Source organism: Anomaloglossus baeobatrachus, chromosome 4, assembly GCF_048569485.1.
Source record: "Anomaloglossus baeobatrachus isolate aAnoBae1 chromosome 4, aAnoBae1.hap1, whole genome shotgun sequence".
In the NCBI taxonomy this organism is placed as follows: domain Eukaryota; kingdom Metazoa; phylum Chordata; class Amphibia; order Anura; family Aromobatidae; genus Anomaloglossus; species Anomaloglossus baeobatrachus.
The window spans coordinates 418275400-418292177 of NC_134356.1; the positions used below are offsets into that span (position 1 = coordinate 418275400).

Sequence of the window (16778 nt, forward strand, 5' to 3'; positions counted from 1 at the left end):
TGTATGGACGACAGATTGTGACTATTGTGTCTGCGTTGCATCCGCCGGCCGACGCTGAGTCATTATTTGACTGAGCGCCGACTGGATAGAACGCAAAATGCAACGTTTTTTTAGTGATGAATTGCGTTGTTGCTCAGCGCTTGTGTAAAATCAATGTCTGGGGAATCTCTCTCCGGCGGCGTTCAATCAGCTGATAGGCCGGCGGCCAAATGATCAGTTGATTGCTCACAAAAGCCGTCCGCCGACTGATCAGCTGATCGCTCATAAAAGCCGGTCGCCGGGCGATCAGCTGATTGCTCACAAAAGCTAGCCGGCCGGCTTTTGTGAGCAATCAGCTGATCGCCCGGTGGCCGGCTTTTGTGAGCAATCAGCTAATCGGCCAGCCAATCAGTAAAAAAAGAAAAATAATGAATACCATCCGTTTTTTTTGCAGCATCAGTCACATCAGTTGTGCCACTATCTGCAACGCATATGTTACATCAGCCACACAACTGATTGTGACGGACTGATGCCACACAACGCAAGTGTGAAACCATTTAGATGCTGTTGTTAATCACTGACAGTGGCATTAAAACAAGACGATCACGAGGAGTCGATGGCAGACAGGGGCCTATTGACGGCCTGCGTGGCTGCCGTCTTGGTATATGAAGCACGATACCACAGAGCCACAACTATTCAAAATGTTATATAGACAGAACAAAACATAGCTTAATCATTGACGACAAAGATTGCTGGAGTGACACTACTCCAAGAGGTAAGTATGCAATTTCTTTATTTCTGCTATTTAGAAAGTATAGTCCAGTTGTGGACAATCCCTTTAACGACTATCAAAACAACTTTTTCTCTGGTGCTTATCAGTCTGCTTTTCTATTCTCTGAATCATGTTTTATACTTTAAATGCCTTAGTAAACAATTACCTTGTTTTATATATATATATATATATATATATATATATATATATATATATATATATATATATATATATATATATATATATATATATATACAGTCAGGGCCAGAAATATTTGGACAGTGACACAAGTTTTGCTATTTTAGCTGTTTACAAAAACATGTTCAGAAACATGTTGGATGGTGGATGATCGCCGCATACTTTCTTTGGTGAAGAAGAACCCGTTCACAACATCAACTGAAGTCCAGAACACTCTCAGTGAAGTAGGTGTATCTGTCTCTAAGTCAACAGTAAAGAGAAGACTCCATGAAAGTAAATACAAAGGGTTCACATCTAGATGCAAACCATTCATCAATTCCAAAAATAGACAGGCCAGAGTTAAATTTGCTGAAAAACACCTCATGAAGCCAGCTCAGTTCTGGGAAAGTATTCTATGGACAGATGAGACAAAGATCAACCTGTACCAGAATGATGGGAAGAAAAAAGTTTGGAGAAGAAAGGGAACGGCACATGATCCAAGGCACACCACATCCTCTGTAAAACATGGTGGAGACAACGTGATGGCATGGGCATGCATGGCTTTCAATGGCACTGGGTCACTTGTGTTTATTGATGACATAACAGCAGACAAGAGTAGCCGGATGAATTCTGAAGTGTACCGGGATATACTTTCAGCCCAGATTCAGCCAAATGCCGCAAAGTTGATCGGACGGCGCTTCATAGTACAGATGGACAATGACCCCAAGCATACAGCCAAAGCTACCCAGGAGTTCATGAGTGCAAAAAAGTGGAACATTCTGCAATGGCCAAGTCAATCACCAGATCTTAACCCAATTGAGCATGCATTTCACTTGCTCAAATCCAGACTTAAGACGGAAAGACCCACAAACAAGCAAGACCTGAAGGCTGCGGCTGTAAAGGCCTGGCAAAGCATTAAGAAGGAGGAAACCCAGCGTTTGGTGATGTCCATGGGTTCCAGACTTAAGGCAGTGATTGCCTCCAAAGGATTCGCAACAAAATATTGAAAATACAAATATTTTGTTTGGGTTTGGTTTATTTGTCCAATTACTTTTGACCTCCTAAAATGTGGAGTGTTTGTAAAGAAATGTGTACAATTCCTACAATTTCTATCAGATATTTTTGTTCAAACCTTCAAATTAAACGTTACAATCTGCACTTGAATTCTGTTATAGAGGTTTCATTTCAAATCCAATGTGGTGGCATGCAGAGCCCAACTCGCGAAAATTGTGTCACTGTCCAAATATTTCTGGACCTAACTGTATATATATATATATATATATATATATATATATATATATAGTTAATTATTCGATCGGTTTCAATATCTTGTGTGTCTGTGGTGTGGTTAGTTACCTTTCTTTCCACATTGTTGTGAACTAGTCCTGTTTTTTTGGTGTAAGTTGTATCTGACTATAGAATTATCAGTTGTGTAAGTTCTTTTCCTTTAACCAGGTAAGCAAATCCAGTCAATCCTCATCTTTGCTTTTGGTATCCAATGATTAAAGGTGTCTGCCATGAATATTTTTTTCTCCCATAAAATGCTCTCACTTGGTGAAAATGATAAACTAAGCCTTTCTTACATTCCCCTGTTCCATAAATGGATCTTCATTGCTTCTGCAAGTGATTGTGTAGAGGGTGTAGCAGTGACATCATGAATACTGTGCAAATCACTGCTGCAGCCAATCACTGAGCTCAGCAGCTCATGCTGTCTTCATTAGCAGTTTGTTATTTTCACCCATTGGAAGCTTTAGGGCAAAAAAGTCTATTATTGGAAAATTCACTTTAGTATTTGCTGGTCTTACTACTACATCAGTTGAAAGCACATTTTTGCTAAAAGGACTACATGCAGTGCAGTCATATTGGTTGTTTCTTTTTAATTACCATATTTTTCGTTTTATAAGATGCACTAGATTATAAGACGCATCCCAAATTTAGAGAAAAAAAAAAGGTAAGAAAAAAAGGGGTCCGTCTTCTAATCCAGTGGTGTCTTACTGGGGGGAGCAGCAGCAGTGTTTGAGCAGGGGTCACAGGAGGTAGGGGTGGTCGTGGAGCAGGGCAATGCTGCGGTGAGTGTCCCAGATGTCGGCGGCGCTGTAAAGCACAGAAGACATCCATGAATGTAGCTTACCGGGGTTAGAAGGGTGGAGAATGGTGACAGTAGGCAGGAGCGATGCTGGTAGCGCTGCGTGCTGTGTGTTGCTCCATGCTGTGGCTGCTCTGTACTGCGGGCACTGCTGCCTGTGCACTGTGTGCTGCCGGTGGTGAGGCAGGGGACATCCTGAAGACGTCGGCGGTACGAGCTTCAAAGAAATGGCGGCATGGACTTCAGAAAAATGGCTGCGGAGGCGGCGCATGCTCAGATAGAGATCTCAGCTCTCTGTAATCTCAATCTGCACCGCCTCAGCAGATATCTTCCTGAAGTCCATCGTGTCGGAGGCAGCACAGGCGCAGATAGAGATCTTGGCTCTAAGATCTATGGCGCTCGCTTCCGCAGCCATTTGCCGGCAGATCCATAGCACCCGCCTCCGCAGCTGTTTGCTGGGGGATCCATGGCAGCTGCCTCCGCAGCCATTTGCCGGGAGATCCATGGCACCCTCCTCATGCCGTGACACCCAAGCTACGGGCCCACACCAATGACAGCATCGCTCTACTGGTGCCGCTGCTGCAGGAAGTCCTGTGACTCCGCTCCACCGCCGCAGCACTCCCCGGTAAGCTAGCTTCGCTGTATAAGACTCCCCTCTATTTTCCCCACAATTTTGGGAAAAAAAATGTACATCTTATAAAGTGAAAAATACGATTGTTTCTTGAAAACTATTGCCAAACGTCATTTTTCACTTACACGGTATTTACACTGAAAGATTACTGCTAACAAAAATGCTCATTTCATGATAATCTTTCAGTGTAAACAGAATGCCGATCACACAAGGAACGAGGAAAGTGCTCGATCATCACCTGACATGATCTTGAGCATCATTGTTTATGGAGGTGTAAACAGGTCTCCCACTGCTGAGAACCATTGCAGCCTATGTTATTACATATTGCTCAGTGAGCATCGTTACTTTCATCTGCCTGTGTAAAGAGGCTATTAAACCACTGCCGGTCAGTGATGGTTTACCGATCGGCAGTGGTTTAGTGCCGATGTTCGGTTCATGCAAATGGACCCTTAAGGGTGCTTTACACGTTGCGACATCGCTAGAGATAGCTAGCGACGTCGCGAGCGATAGCACCCGCCCCCGTCGTTCCAGCGATATGTGGTGATCACTGCCGTAGCGAACATTATCGCTACAGCAGCGTCACACGCACATACCTTGTCAGCGACGTCGCTGTGACCGCCGAACAATCCTTCCCTCAAGGGGGGGTGCGTTCGGCATCATAGCGACGTCACTGTGGCGTCACTAAGCGGCCAGCCAATAGAAACGGAGGGGCGGAGATGAGCGGGACGTAACAACCCACCCACCTCTTTCCTTCCTCACTGCCGGTGGACGCAGGTAAGGAGATGTTCGTCGTTCCTGCGGTATCACACATAGCGATGTGTGATGCCGCAGGAACGACAAACAACATCGTACCGGTGGCAGCAGCGATATTAAGGAAACGAGCGACGTGTCAACGATCACCGTTTTCGAACGATTTTGCGATCGTTGATCGTCGCTCATTAGTATTACACGCTGCGATGACGCTACCAGCGCCGGATGTGCGTCAGTAACGACGTGACCCCGACGATATATCGGTAGCGATGTCGCAGCGTGTAAAGTGCCCTTTAGTCAGTGTGTTTAGTCAGTAACAATATGGGTGCACTTACTGTTATTACTTTTCCAAAAATGGCTAATCAAGTAAAACAAACATATTTGATAAAGTTCTGATGTATTTACTAATTGATGGTAAAAGTAAGGTGAAAATATTTTTAATATAATATTTTTATGGACTATGGAAGATTGAATAAGACACCGTACCAGTACCACCGAAAGCTAAATTTGTGGCTTTGCAGACCTTCCAGAGATCATAATGCGACATCTCATTTACATTGATGCTTTTATCTGCTGCTTATTATTTGACATCTAAAGCCAACAATTCAATTGTCAATTCTGTGTGTTATTTTGGCTAGAATGATAAATCTGAGCAGACTATTCTTTCTGCTGACACCTATGTAACCAATGTATTTTTCTTTCTCTCTCCATCTCTCTGTTTTTTTCTCTCTTCCCATCTCATTCTCTGTTCCGCTTTTCTCTTCTTTCATCCTATTTGGCCATCTCTTTACTATAATCACTCATTCTGTCTTCTTCTATTACACTCTTGACTTTACATTACGCTGCTATCTTGAATTTTTCATGGATATTATACTCTCATGTGTCTCATGCCACTATCACACGTTGTCCAATGATCCATCTGTCCATATCCTGGTGGAATTTACCATTTACAAACATTTATTAATGCGATTTATCTGGAAACTTTCCTTTATTACATCTAAAATTCACAAACTCTATGTACAAACAATAACTTTCATACCGGCATCATTATTTTTTTTTTTGCTATACACAAATGATGTTTAATACTTGTTAATACATCAATCTCTGCTCACATTAATATTTTCCTGTGATATTTAATTGTCTGTGCCTGGACCAATCACTTCTTTGTATGGCATCCACCAATCACTTCTTTGTATGACATCCACCAATCACTTCTTTGTATGGCATCCACCAATCACTTCTTTGTATGACATCCACCAATCACTTCTTTGTATGGCATACACCAATCTCTTCCTTTGTATGACATCCACCGATCACTTCCTTTGTATGACATCCACCAATCGCTTCTTTGTATGACATCCACCAATCACTTCCTTTGTATGACATCCACCAATCACTTCTTTGTATGGCATCCACCAATCACTTCTTTGTATGGCATCCACCAATCACTTCCTTTGTATGACATCCACCAATCACTTCTTTGTATGGCATCCACCAATCACTTCTTTGTATGACATCCTCCAATCACTTCTTTGTATGACATCCTCCAATCACTTCTTTGTATGACATCCTCCAATCACTTCTTTATGTGATATCCTCCAATCACTTTCTTTGTATGACATCCTCCAATCACTTCTTTGTGTGACATCCTCTAATCACTTTCTTTGTGTGACATCCTCCAATCACTTTCTTTGTATGACATCCTCCAATCACTTCTTTGTGTGGCATCCACTAATCACTTCTTTGTGTGACATCCTCCAATCACTTCTTTGTGTGACATCCTCCAATCACTTCTTTGTGTGACATCCTCCAATCACTCCTTTGTATGACATCCTCCAATCACTTCTTTGTGTGACATCCTCCAATCACTTCTTTGTGTGACATCCTCCAATCACTCCTTTGTATGACATCCTCCAATCACTCCTTTGTATGACATCCATCCATACCGGTTTGTCCATTCCACTGTGTTTGACATTTCGGTTACATTCTTCTACTTGGAACCACATTCTTTTATCGAATAATAAACGATCATATCAAATGCCTTCCTTTATTATTTTGCCTGGCTACATTTGTCTGCTATCACCTCATTCAATACGACCTGGATTCTCTTCCACATTTCACCATTCATCACTTTTTTTCTTACTTTTCTTTCCTGCTTTTTCTCCCTCCTCTTCGTCTCTCAGGCCCCCTGTGGATCTGACCCTCCTGTTCTCTCCCTTCCCCTCCTAGGACTTATTGTTATAGTGGGGACGCTCTGGTGCTGGTGGGCTGAGACGTCCTAGTGCACATCAGGTACTGGTTTCCATGTAACTCCTCGTGCTCTGCATGCTTTGCTTTGCACGGCTAGGAGTATCTTGCTGCCTCTGCTTCCATGCCTGATGCCGCATCTGTCCTTCAAACTCTTGTCTCCCTTTTCATTTGAACCTTTATTCACCTGTATTTTATTATTTATATTGTATGGATTAAAAAATGTCAAACATCATAAGGTACAATATCTGGTTTAATTGTTTACAATGTATGGCTATAAGTAAATAATCATGTTTATTTGGTCTCATTGTCAGTGTTTCATTGGTCATAGATGGAGCTCAGTAAAATATCTGTGTAATACATTGTAGAGTTCTGTAACCTGTGGTTTATAAACCATGTACATTTTATAGCAATTTACTGCTATTATTTTAGGCTGCCATACCACATTTACTAAATCTTGTTTAAATCAATAGAAATCTATGTCATAAATATGTTCATAAAACAAACAATACAGTTTAAAGTTAACACACCATAAAGTACACTGAACAAAAATATAAACACAACACTTTTGTATTTGCTCCCATTTTTCATGAGCAGAACTCAATGATCTAAGGGTATGTGCACACAATCAGGACCCACTGAGTCCTTGACATGGTGGGTCCTGACTTGTGGGGCTGTGAGTCTCCTCCACAGGAGACCGCATCGGCCTGTGACTCCGATCCGGGCTCGGCCAGTTGCTGTCTCTCACTGTGTTCCCCCTGTGGAGAACGCTTACATCTCCGCAGCAAAGAATTGACATGTTGCGGCTCGGGAAGCCACACCACAGGTCAGTTTTATGCTGCGGTCAACACACGCACAGTGGGCATGGGATTTCTAGAAATCCCATCCATTGTGCTTGTACTGTACAATACAGCGTTTTGAATGCAGTGAAAACACGCTTCCTCCAAAATGCTGTGAACCCTGATTGTAGGTATGAGTAATTGCGGTCTTCTGCGTTCTCCTTTTTCTCTCAAATATTGTTCACAAATTTGTCTAAATCTGTGTTAGGCCGGTGTCACACTTGCGATTGCCTCGCGTGTATCTTGCGCGAGTTTCATGGTACATCATCCGGCACAGACTCACACTCTGCTCACAGGAGCGGGTCGGTTGCATGTATCTCTATGCAGCTGAGACGCTCCTGTCCGGAGAGTGTGAGTCCGTGCCGGGTGATGCACCGCGAAACTCGCACAAGATAAACGCGAAGCAATCACAAGTGTGACACCGGCCTTAGTGAGCACTTCTCCTTTGCCGAGATAATCCATCCACCTCACAGGTGTGGCATACCAAGATGCTGATTAAAAGCATGATTGTTACACAGGTGTGCCTTAAGCCCGCTTTACACGCTGCAATATATCTTACAACGGTAAAATGTTCATCGCACGCACATTGTTCATTCCTCATGGATTGAACATCAGGTTGTTCATCGTACCCGGGTAGCGCACATCGCAGTGTGTGACACCCCGGGAATGATGAACAGATCTTACCTGCGTCCTGCGGCTCCTGACCCACAATGCGGAAGGAAGGAGGTGGGCGGGATGTTTACGTCTCGCTCAGCTCCGCCCCTCCACTTCTATTGGCCGGCTGCCGCGTGACGTCGATGTGACACCGAACGTCCCTCCCACTCCAGGAAGTGGATGTTCGCCGCCCACATCGAGGTCGTATGGACGGGTAAGTACGTGTGACGGGGGTTAATCGTATGTGCAAATTGAACGTGCCACACATATGATGGGGCGGGTACAATCGCATACGATATCGTATGCGAAATTGCAACGTGTAAAGCAGGCTTTAGGGTCGCCACAATAAAAGCACAATCTAAAATTAAATCAAGAAACACTTTTTAGTACAATAATGGGCCTTATCTTCATGAAGTTTGGGTATTTAAACAGTTACATACAGTTGTGTCTATTATGTTATTATTTTTTTTACACTTTTTAATAGCTTGTTCTTTGGTAAATGCTCAAATGTGACCCATGAGAATAGATGTGTCCATGCGGTGGCACCATCGTTTGAGTTCAAAAGATACGCTATTCAAAGTTTCTTATAACATATTATAAAGATAAAATTAATATGGTATTTAAAAAAAATATAAAAAAAATGGATTTGTCCATGATTTGTAGATAAATAGAGACCTCGTGTGGTTTCAAAAACCCTGATATAACAATAAATATATACAGTATGATCTGCCTGAATAGTGTAACATTCAGACATTCCATGAATGTGAAAGAAAACCACTATTGTTTTTATTTAAAGCACAATTAAACTGATAAAAAAACAGTCTAGATATTGATGTTATCATAGATGACATAGTCAATAGCCCTTTGTGCCAATGGCTCGTTATGTACGAAAATACTAAATTTCTAAAAGCATGTTTCATGATGAAAAAAATTGTCTTGTCAGTTATATTAATAAATCTGAAGATTGTGCTATGGTCTTCTCGGGCTATTTGAGTATTTTTAGCATCAACGTTCATGAGTTTCATTATAGCTTAAATGGCCATAAAGAAAGAACCTTCTTTTAAAACTAATCAATTTATTCTTTTTCTGAAAAATGAAGCCTATTTAATGCAAATAACAGTCAATAAACTAAAGGCATGTAAAAACTGTTTCTAAACAGGAAAAAAAACAAAAAAAAAAAGAGTCTCAAGTTTGAGAAAAGGATGTCTCAAAGTCCCTCACGTCCTATAACATTCTTCTGACTGGTGAACTGTATTTCATTGATGGGGTTCTGACATCTTGAATATAATGGAATAAAGCCTTAAAGTACGACAAGGCTTTGTAACAGGGTTTATTTATACCAACAAACAAATGTAAAAAGATTGTATCTAATTATCAGTAAATACACATGGTGTCCAACTTTAAAACACTGCTCAATTGGAGTTTCGCCTGAGCCATCTTCTTCTGGGGCATACTTATACAAAATAAACGCTATGTAACTTTATTAAAACACTTGAAGGGTTATTCCCATCTCCAAGATCCAAATAATAATAATAATATTATTAGCAAATACCTCCAATTAGAAATGTAGCATAGCTCTCCTGATAAGCATTGCAGCTTATGCGTCCATGGTTATGACCACTCATATAGTGACAGTTAGTTAGTTGCTCATGGTCATAACTATGGATACCTAAGCTGCAATGCTCTGCACATGAGGTACATGGCTATATTAGGAGAACTATACTACATTTCTAATTCTTAGTATTTGCTATTACACCTACTACAAAATGGGATAGGATCTTGGAGATGGAAATATCCCTTTAATGTAATGAATGAGCCAGCACAGATATGATATCTCAGCCATATTAAGCTGCTGTAGAAGCACTTGCTGCACAAGCGCCGTCATCCCTTCCCAGTGAGGGGCTGCCAATATAAGGGCTAAAGGCTGCACAACACCTCCATACATTACTTGCTCTGTTTCTCTTCTTACTACTGAAACATCATCTCCATCCCATATGTGGTTGCTTTACACGCTGCGACATAGCTAGCGATCTCATTAGCGAAGTGACACGCCAGATCGCAGATGCGATCTGCCGAGATCGCACATGTGACCGACGCTATAAAAACGACCTATGTGCGATCTCAGCAGGTCACATCTGTGATCTGGCGTGTCACATCACTAACGAGATTGCTAGCGATGTCGCAGCGTGTAAACCACCCTTTATTCTCTGTCTGGTGGCACCATTTGCCTTGTCTACACTTTCTTTACATTTTCAGTGCTTTGTTACCTTAAGGCTCTTTTTTGTTGTAAATAGCAGGAACAGTTACTGCCTTTTTTAAGAGCTGTTAACAGATCCTACAAGTACTATATGGTGAGTGTAGAGACTCCGCCTGGGAAATAACACTGGCCTCTATAGAGTAGATAACACATGAGGTAGGGGTAATACTTGGATGTGGAAGGTAATATCTGGAGTGGATGGGGGTGAACATACCTGGATAGAGATATGATACCTAACTGGAGAGAATGCCAAGATGGAGAAGGAAGTTATGTGATAAATGTATAGAGAGGGTGGAGAAGCCTACACAGAGCACCATCTAATCCAGGGGCACACAGCCTTTTTTGGTTCAAGGTTCACATTGTCAGATATAACCAATCACATTGGTTGCAATGCAACAATATAAAGATCACAATATAAGTATCTAATATGCGCTGATTCCATTTTTAGGACTCCCAATTTTCAGGAGGATAGAAATGCTCTTCTCTCCCATTTGATATCCAGAAAGGTAGAGATGATGAATTCAGCTTTCTCCATTGTAGTTTAAACGAGACGATAACATACTCAAATATTTCCTTATCTAATAAACTGCAATGATTATGTAACGGGGTGCCGGGGGTGCCTCGGGGCTTGTAGTCGTGGCCCCCTTTTCTCTCAGGCCAACCCCCGGCTCCGCCGTCACTACTGGGACAGGGGATTGTTCTGTGGGGCAGAGTGTGGTGGAAAAGAGCATACTTTCAGCCGCAGGAAGACTCTTCAGGCAGGGATCAGATAAACCAGACAACATCTTTATTGCACAGAGTTTCACAGACAGCTCAATGCACGGATTTTGTAGCACACGGTCACAAATCCTGTCCGGGGAAATCTTTCCTTGTTGTCTCCTCTAGTGGGGATGTGCCCGGCTACTCCACTTCACCTAGGCTCCCACTCCGGCTAACACAGACTGGACCCACACCAATTCTGCTTCACCCTTGAGGACACTTCTTCTCTTCTTCCCTTCTTTCTTTCTTTCTTTCTGCCCACTCAGCTCCACACTCTGCCCCTGGCTGTTCCTTCTCCCCCATCCTGGAATAAACTGACTTCAACACACACACACTTCTCTCTCTAAGCTGCCGGCTCCTCCTCTCTCCTGCCCTGTTTCTATGGGGACAGCCGTCCCACCCGGGCTCTAGGGGAAACCCCACTGCACAGTAAAAACATGTTTATTAATAACATCAACAGTAACTACCCCAGAGTGAGGTATCTTCAGGGGGAAACTGCACCTCCTTGTAAGGGGTCTGCCCACCCCTTACATTCCTCCCCTCTTTAAGCCTAAGCCTCCCGGCAAGGCTCGAACCTGTAAAACACAATTTAGCAGCAAGGCAAACTTTGGATAAAACTTTAAAACCTTCATAAACAAAGTCAACCACTGAGCGCCCAAGTTCTGCGCCCGGAGACCCTCCTGGGAGCTCCCGGTCTTTGTAGGCAGTGTGCCCGGAGGCCTTCAGCAGGCACTCCCGGTCTTTGCTGGTCTTCTGCCCGGAGGCTTTCACAGCACTCCCGGTCTTTGTAGATAGGAGGACAAACAATAAAGTCTTCCTTAACATCACGGAGGGAGCCCCTGGCTCAGTCCAGCATCAGGCTCCTTCCGGGCTCGGTAACTTAAACATGGTTGCAAACTGTGGAACTTTTCCGGCTCCTTAACAACACTTGTCTTCAACACGAACATGTCCATCACCTCTGGTCGTTACAGGTCACTCGGGATGGTAAGCGCGCTGCCATTCGGCCCGCTGAGCCCTCACATAATCGGAAAGGGACTGACCTGGCAAGCGGCGCAGCCTCCGGAACGGTTCGTAGTTGACTGGTGGTTCTGGCGCCTCTGTCTCCGGTTTTGCCTCTTCAACCCCCGACGGGGGTGACGGGGTCGCTGAACGGGACGGACGGGGACTACCCACGACGATCACCGGATGTGTGACCATACTCTGGTGGATCGCTAACACCGCCGGTGTCCCCTTGTTTGGGTCAGCACTCAGTCCTGTCATGACTTCTGGCGACACCGCCAGCGTGTTTCTCGGCCGGGAAATCTCAGCCAGCACGGGTCTCTGCTGTGTACGTCTCCGGTACTGACACTCTTCCCATCCGATCTCTTGCAGACCTTCCTGTAATGGCGCCGGGGACGGTGGAGATGCTGGGGAAGGTGGAGGCGGGCCTTCTTTCCCGCTCTTGTATACACTCCACCCCCAGTCTCACACATTAAATCGACCCAGCATAGGCGACTCTTCTTTTTCTCTGTACTGCCACCCTCTCCACATGTTTTCAGTAACATCTTAGGGCCAGCACCTCCCCTCTTTGGACGGCGTACTCTGTACTTCTTTTTCTTCACCGGCCAACTCAGGGTCTTTCGTTTGGCGCCAATTCTTCGCGCGCTCGCTGTACTCGTGAAGACGACGGCCATCTTGCCGCCATCTTGTGCCCGGTCCAACGCCTTAGGCACCACTTCTTCTTCCCACCATGGGATCGGGACCCTTCGCCAATAATCCGGATCCTGTGCCCTAGGCACCACTTGGTCTCCATCTTCTTGGATCGGGACCCCTTGCATATAATCCGGATCCTGCTGACTACGCCACATGTAACGGGGTGCCGGGGGTGCCTCGGGGCTTGTAGTCGTGGCCCCCTTTTCTCTCAGGCCAACCCCCGGCTCCGCCGTCACTACTGGGACAGGGGATTGTTCTGTGGGGCAGAGTGTGGTGGAAAAGAGCATACTTTCAGCCGCAGGAAGTCTCTTCAGGCAGGGATCAGATAAACCAGACGACATCTTTATTGCACAGAGTTTCACAGACAGCTCAATGCACGGATTTTGTAGCGCACGGTCACAATTCCTGTCCGGGGAAATCTTTCCTTGTTGTCTCCTCTAGTGGGGATGTGCCCGGCTACTCCACTTCACCTAGGCTCCCACTCCGGCTAACACAGACTGGACCCACACCAATTCTGTTTCACCCTTGAGGACACTTCTTCTCTTCTTCCCTTCTTTCTTTCTTTCTTTCTGCCCACTCAGCTCCACACTCTGCCCCTGGCTGTTCCTTCTCCCCCATCCTGGAATCAACTGACTTCAACACACACACACTTCTCTCTCTAAGCTGCCGGCTCCTCCTCTCTCCTGCCCTGTTTCTATGGGGACAGCCGTCCCACCCGGGCTCTAGGGGAAACCCCACTGCACAGTAAAAACATGTTTATTAATAACATCAACAGTAACTACCCCAGAGTGAGGTATCTTCAGGGGGAAACTGCACCTCCTTGTAAGGGGTCTGCCCACTCCTTACATTTATGTCAGGACTTATATATGGTTACTTCTTTATTCAACCTACTCCTTTCCAAGAGGGAGAGTTGGTCACAGACATAGCTGCACATTACACCATTAATAGTGACCCCATCTGTACATTTTTATGCGACTCCTCTACTTCCTAACATGGAAAATGAGGAGCCACCAGACACTGTCAGGCATGGATGTGGCTATATACACTCATGGTTGAAAGTGTTTGAACCCTTGAAATTATTCCAGAAAATGAAGTATTTCTACCAGAAAATTATTACAATTACAAATGATTTGTTCTAAATGTGTTTATTTCCTTTGTGTGCTTTGGAACAACATAATAAAAAATGGAGAAAAAAATGGCAAATTGGACATGTCGTAATTTCACACAAAACCACAAAAATGGTCAGCCAAAATTATTGGCACCTTTCCAAAATTGTGGGTAAACAAATTTGTTTCAAGCATGTGATGCTTGTTCAAACTCATCTGTGGTAAGTAACAGGTGTGGGCAATATGAAAATCACACCTGAAACCAGATAAAAAGACAAGAAATTGACTCAATGTTTTCAGTGTGTCTGAGTGTGCCACACTAAGCATGGAGAACAAAAAGAGAAAAAAACTATCTGAAGACTTGTGAAACAAAATTGTTGAAAAATATAAACAATCTCAAGGTTATAAGTCCATCTCCAGAGATTTTGATGTTCCTTTGTCCACCGTGTGCAAGATAATCATAAGGTTTGCAATACATGACACTGTAGATAATCTCCCTTGATGTGGACGGCAGAAAAAAGTTGCAAAGCAGGTCCAATAAAGTTCCAAAGAAATTCAAGCTGTCCTGCAGGCTCAGGGTGCATCAGTGTCAGCGTGAGCTATCCATCAAGATTTGAACGAAACACAATGGAGAAGACACAGGAGGACGCCAATGATGATACTTAGAGATAAAAATCCTAGATTGCAGTTTGTTAAAATGTACGTGTGTAAGCCAAAAAGGCATCTTATGGACAGATGAGACCAAAATAAAGCTTTTTTGTACATAATTCTATGTGTTATGGCTGAACTTCAGGGCTCAAGCCTCTTGGCGTGTGGTTAGTTTCCCTCTTTGTTGGACCCCAGCATGTTTTGTTTCTGTCCAAATGCTGATTCATCTTTTGTTTCACTTTTGTTTAACTTCCATGCTCGTGTTTTCACTTCCTCGTTTTTTTACAATATCACATCTTCTTGGGAGGGGCTATTTATACTCACCATGCATAAGCCTTTATACTGGCTGTATTCCTGAATATATTGATGCTTGGAGTTCTAGCTCTTCAGTTAAGAATGAAGTTACCTTGCCGTATAATCTGTTTTGCTTTTTCCTGCGGGTGGTTTGTGAGTTTCCCTTCTCAGTATACTTCTGTTTCTGTAACATTTAGGATTTCGGGGGTTTTGGTGTTTTCCATAAATCTTTTTCGTTTCTTCCATTTTCCTACATCTTCCCTGTATGACTACATGTTCTTAGCCCCGTGTATCCCCTCTGCCTGTGTGCACTTTATTTATGTTTTTTGTTGTTTCGTGTTATACTTTATTTATAGTTGAGGTTGCAGTTAAGGTCACCCAGGGTCAGCCGACGTTCAGTGGGGGCCCCAGGAACAAGTCAGGGTCAGATATAGTGCTTCTTCTAGTCTGATTAGAGACCTGTTGATTATAGGTATTACATCTTTCCTGGTTTGTTCATCCCCATGTGAGTGATATGGCTCAGTCAAAGCATACTGTTTACAGAAAACGGAAGAAGGCCTACAAAGAAAAGAACATCGTATCTACAGTCAAATATGGTGGAAGTTTGAAGATCTTTTGGAATTGTTTTGCTGCCTCTGGCACTGGGTGCCTTTTGTGTATGCAATGAACCATGCAATCTGAAGATTACCAAATCATTTTAGGTGCAATATAGTGTCCAGTGTCAGAAAGCTTGTTTTGCGTCCAGCAGGATAATGACCCCCAAACATGCTTCAAAAAGCACCCAGAAATGGATGGAAACAAAGTGCTGGAGAGTTCTGAAGTGGCCAACAATGAGTCCGGATTTAAATCCATTGGACACCTGAGGAGAGATCTGAATATTGCTGTTGAAGGAAGGCACCATTCAAATAGGAGAAACCTGAAGCAGTTACCCAGGAGTGGTCCAAAATTCCAGTTGAGAGGTGTAAGAAGCTGTTGATGGTTCTAGTTAGTGATTGATTGCACTTATTTATTCCAAAGGTTGTGCAAGCAAATGTTGTCGAAGATGCCAACAATTTTAACCGCTCATTTTTGGCATTGACTGTGAAATTATGTCAATTTGCCATTATTTTTCTTTTTTCGTGTTGTTCCAATACACAAATAAACATGTGTATAACAAAACATGCATAATTGCAATATATTTCTGGGAGAAATACTTAATTTTCTGTAACAATTTTAAAGGGGCTAACAGTTTTAGCAATGTCTGTAGTTAAGGGTCATCTCAGAAGGGTACAAGATAGCCCTGAGCTGCAAATTTTGCACCCCTGATCTAATGTAAGTCTTACCCTGGCTATAGTGATGTGGATCGTAGTTGCCTATTTGCAAAAATCTCTTCAGGTTATGTATTATGGATGTAATGTGCTGTTTTTTAGTTCAGGAAAAAATTTTATTTATTACAAAATTGTCACTAAAATTTCCTTCTTTAAAAAAAAATTAGTTTGTATTCTGTTTTTCAAAGATAAAAAAAAGTTAAATAAAAGTGATCTATAAATACATTTACATTGATACTAGAACTGGGGCACATTTTTTTAAAGTGAACCTGTCAGGTCCAATATGCACCCAGAACCACGATCAGTTCTGCGTGTATATTGCTAATCCCTGCCTAACCGTGCCTGTATACACTAGTATAGATAAAGAGATCTTTAGAAAAAGTATTTCTAAAGATCTTATATCGTATAATAATGAGGGCGGCGACTAGTCCCCTGGGCGTTAGTTCCCCTGGCTAGTCGGCTCCATTAGCATGTTAGTATGCCCCTGTGGGCGTGCTAACATGCTAATGAATGCGCAGCATCAGAGGATGATCTCACTCACTTCTCCGCTGCCATCGCCGTCCAACACGGGATTTCGGCT

General features: G+C 43.3%; 1 protein-coding gene across 5 annotated transcripts in view; it reads left to right on the top strand.

The window, feature by feature from the left end:
- The window catches only part of CCDC136 (coiled-coil domain containing 136), a 106281-nt gene that overhangs the window by 67764 nt on the left and 21739 nt on the right, over positions 1–16778 (top strand). For 2 of the 5 annotated variants that reach the window (XM_075345377.1, XM_075345379.1), the window contains exon 9: positions 6579–6687. In XM_075345377.1, coding sequence (XP_075201492.1) covers positions 6579–6677 — 99 coding nt within the window. In that variant the 3' untranslated portion in view covers positions 6678–6687. Of the gene's footprint in view, positions 1–6578; positions 7711–16778 lie in introns of those variants that run through there. The other 3 variants (XM_075345378.1, XM_075345380.1, XM_075345381.1) reach the window with 3 other exon arrangements.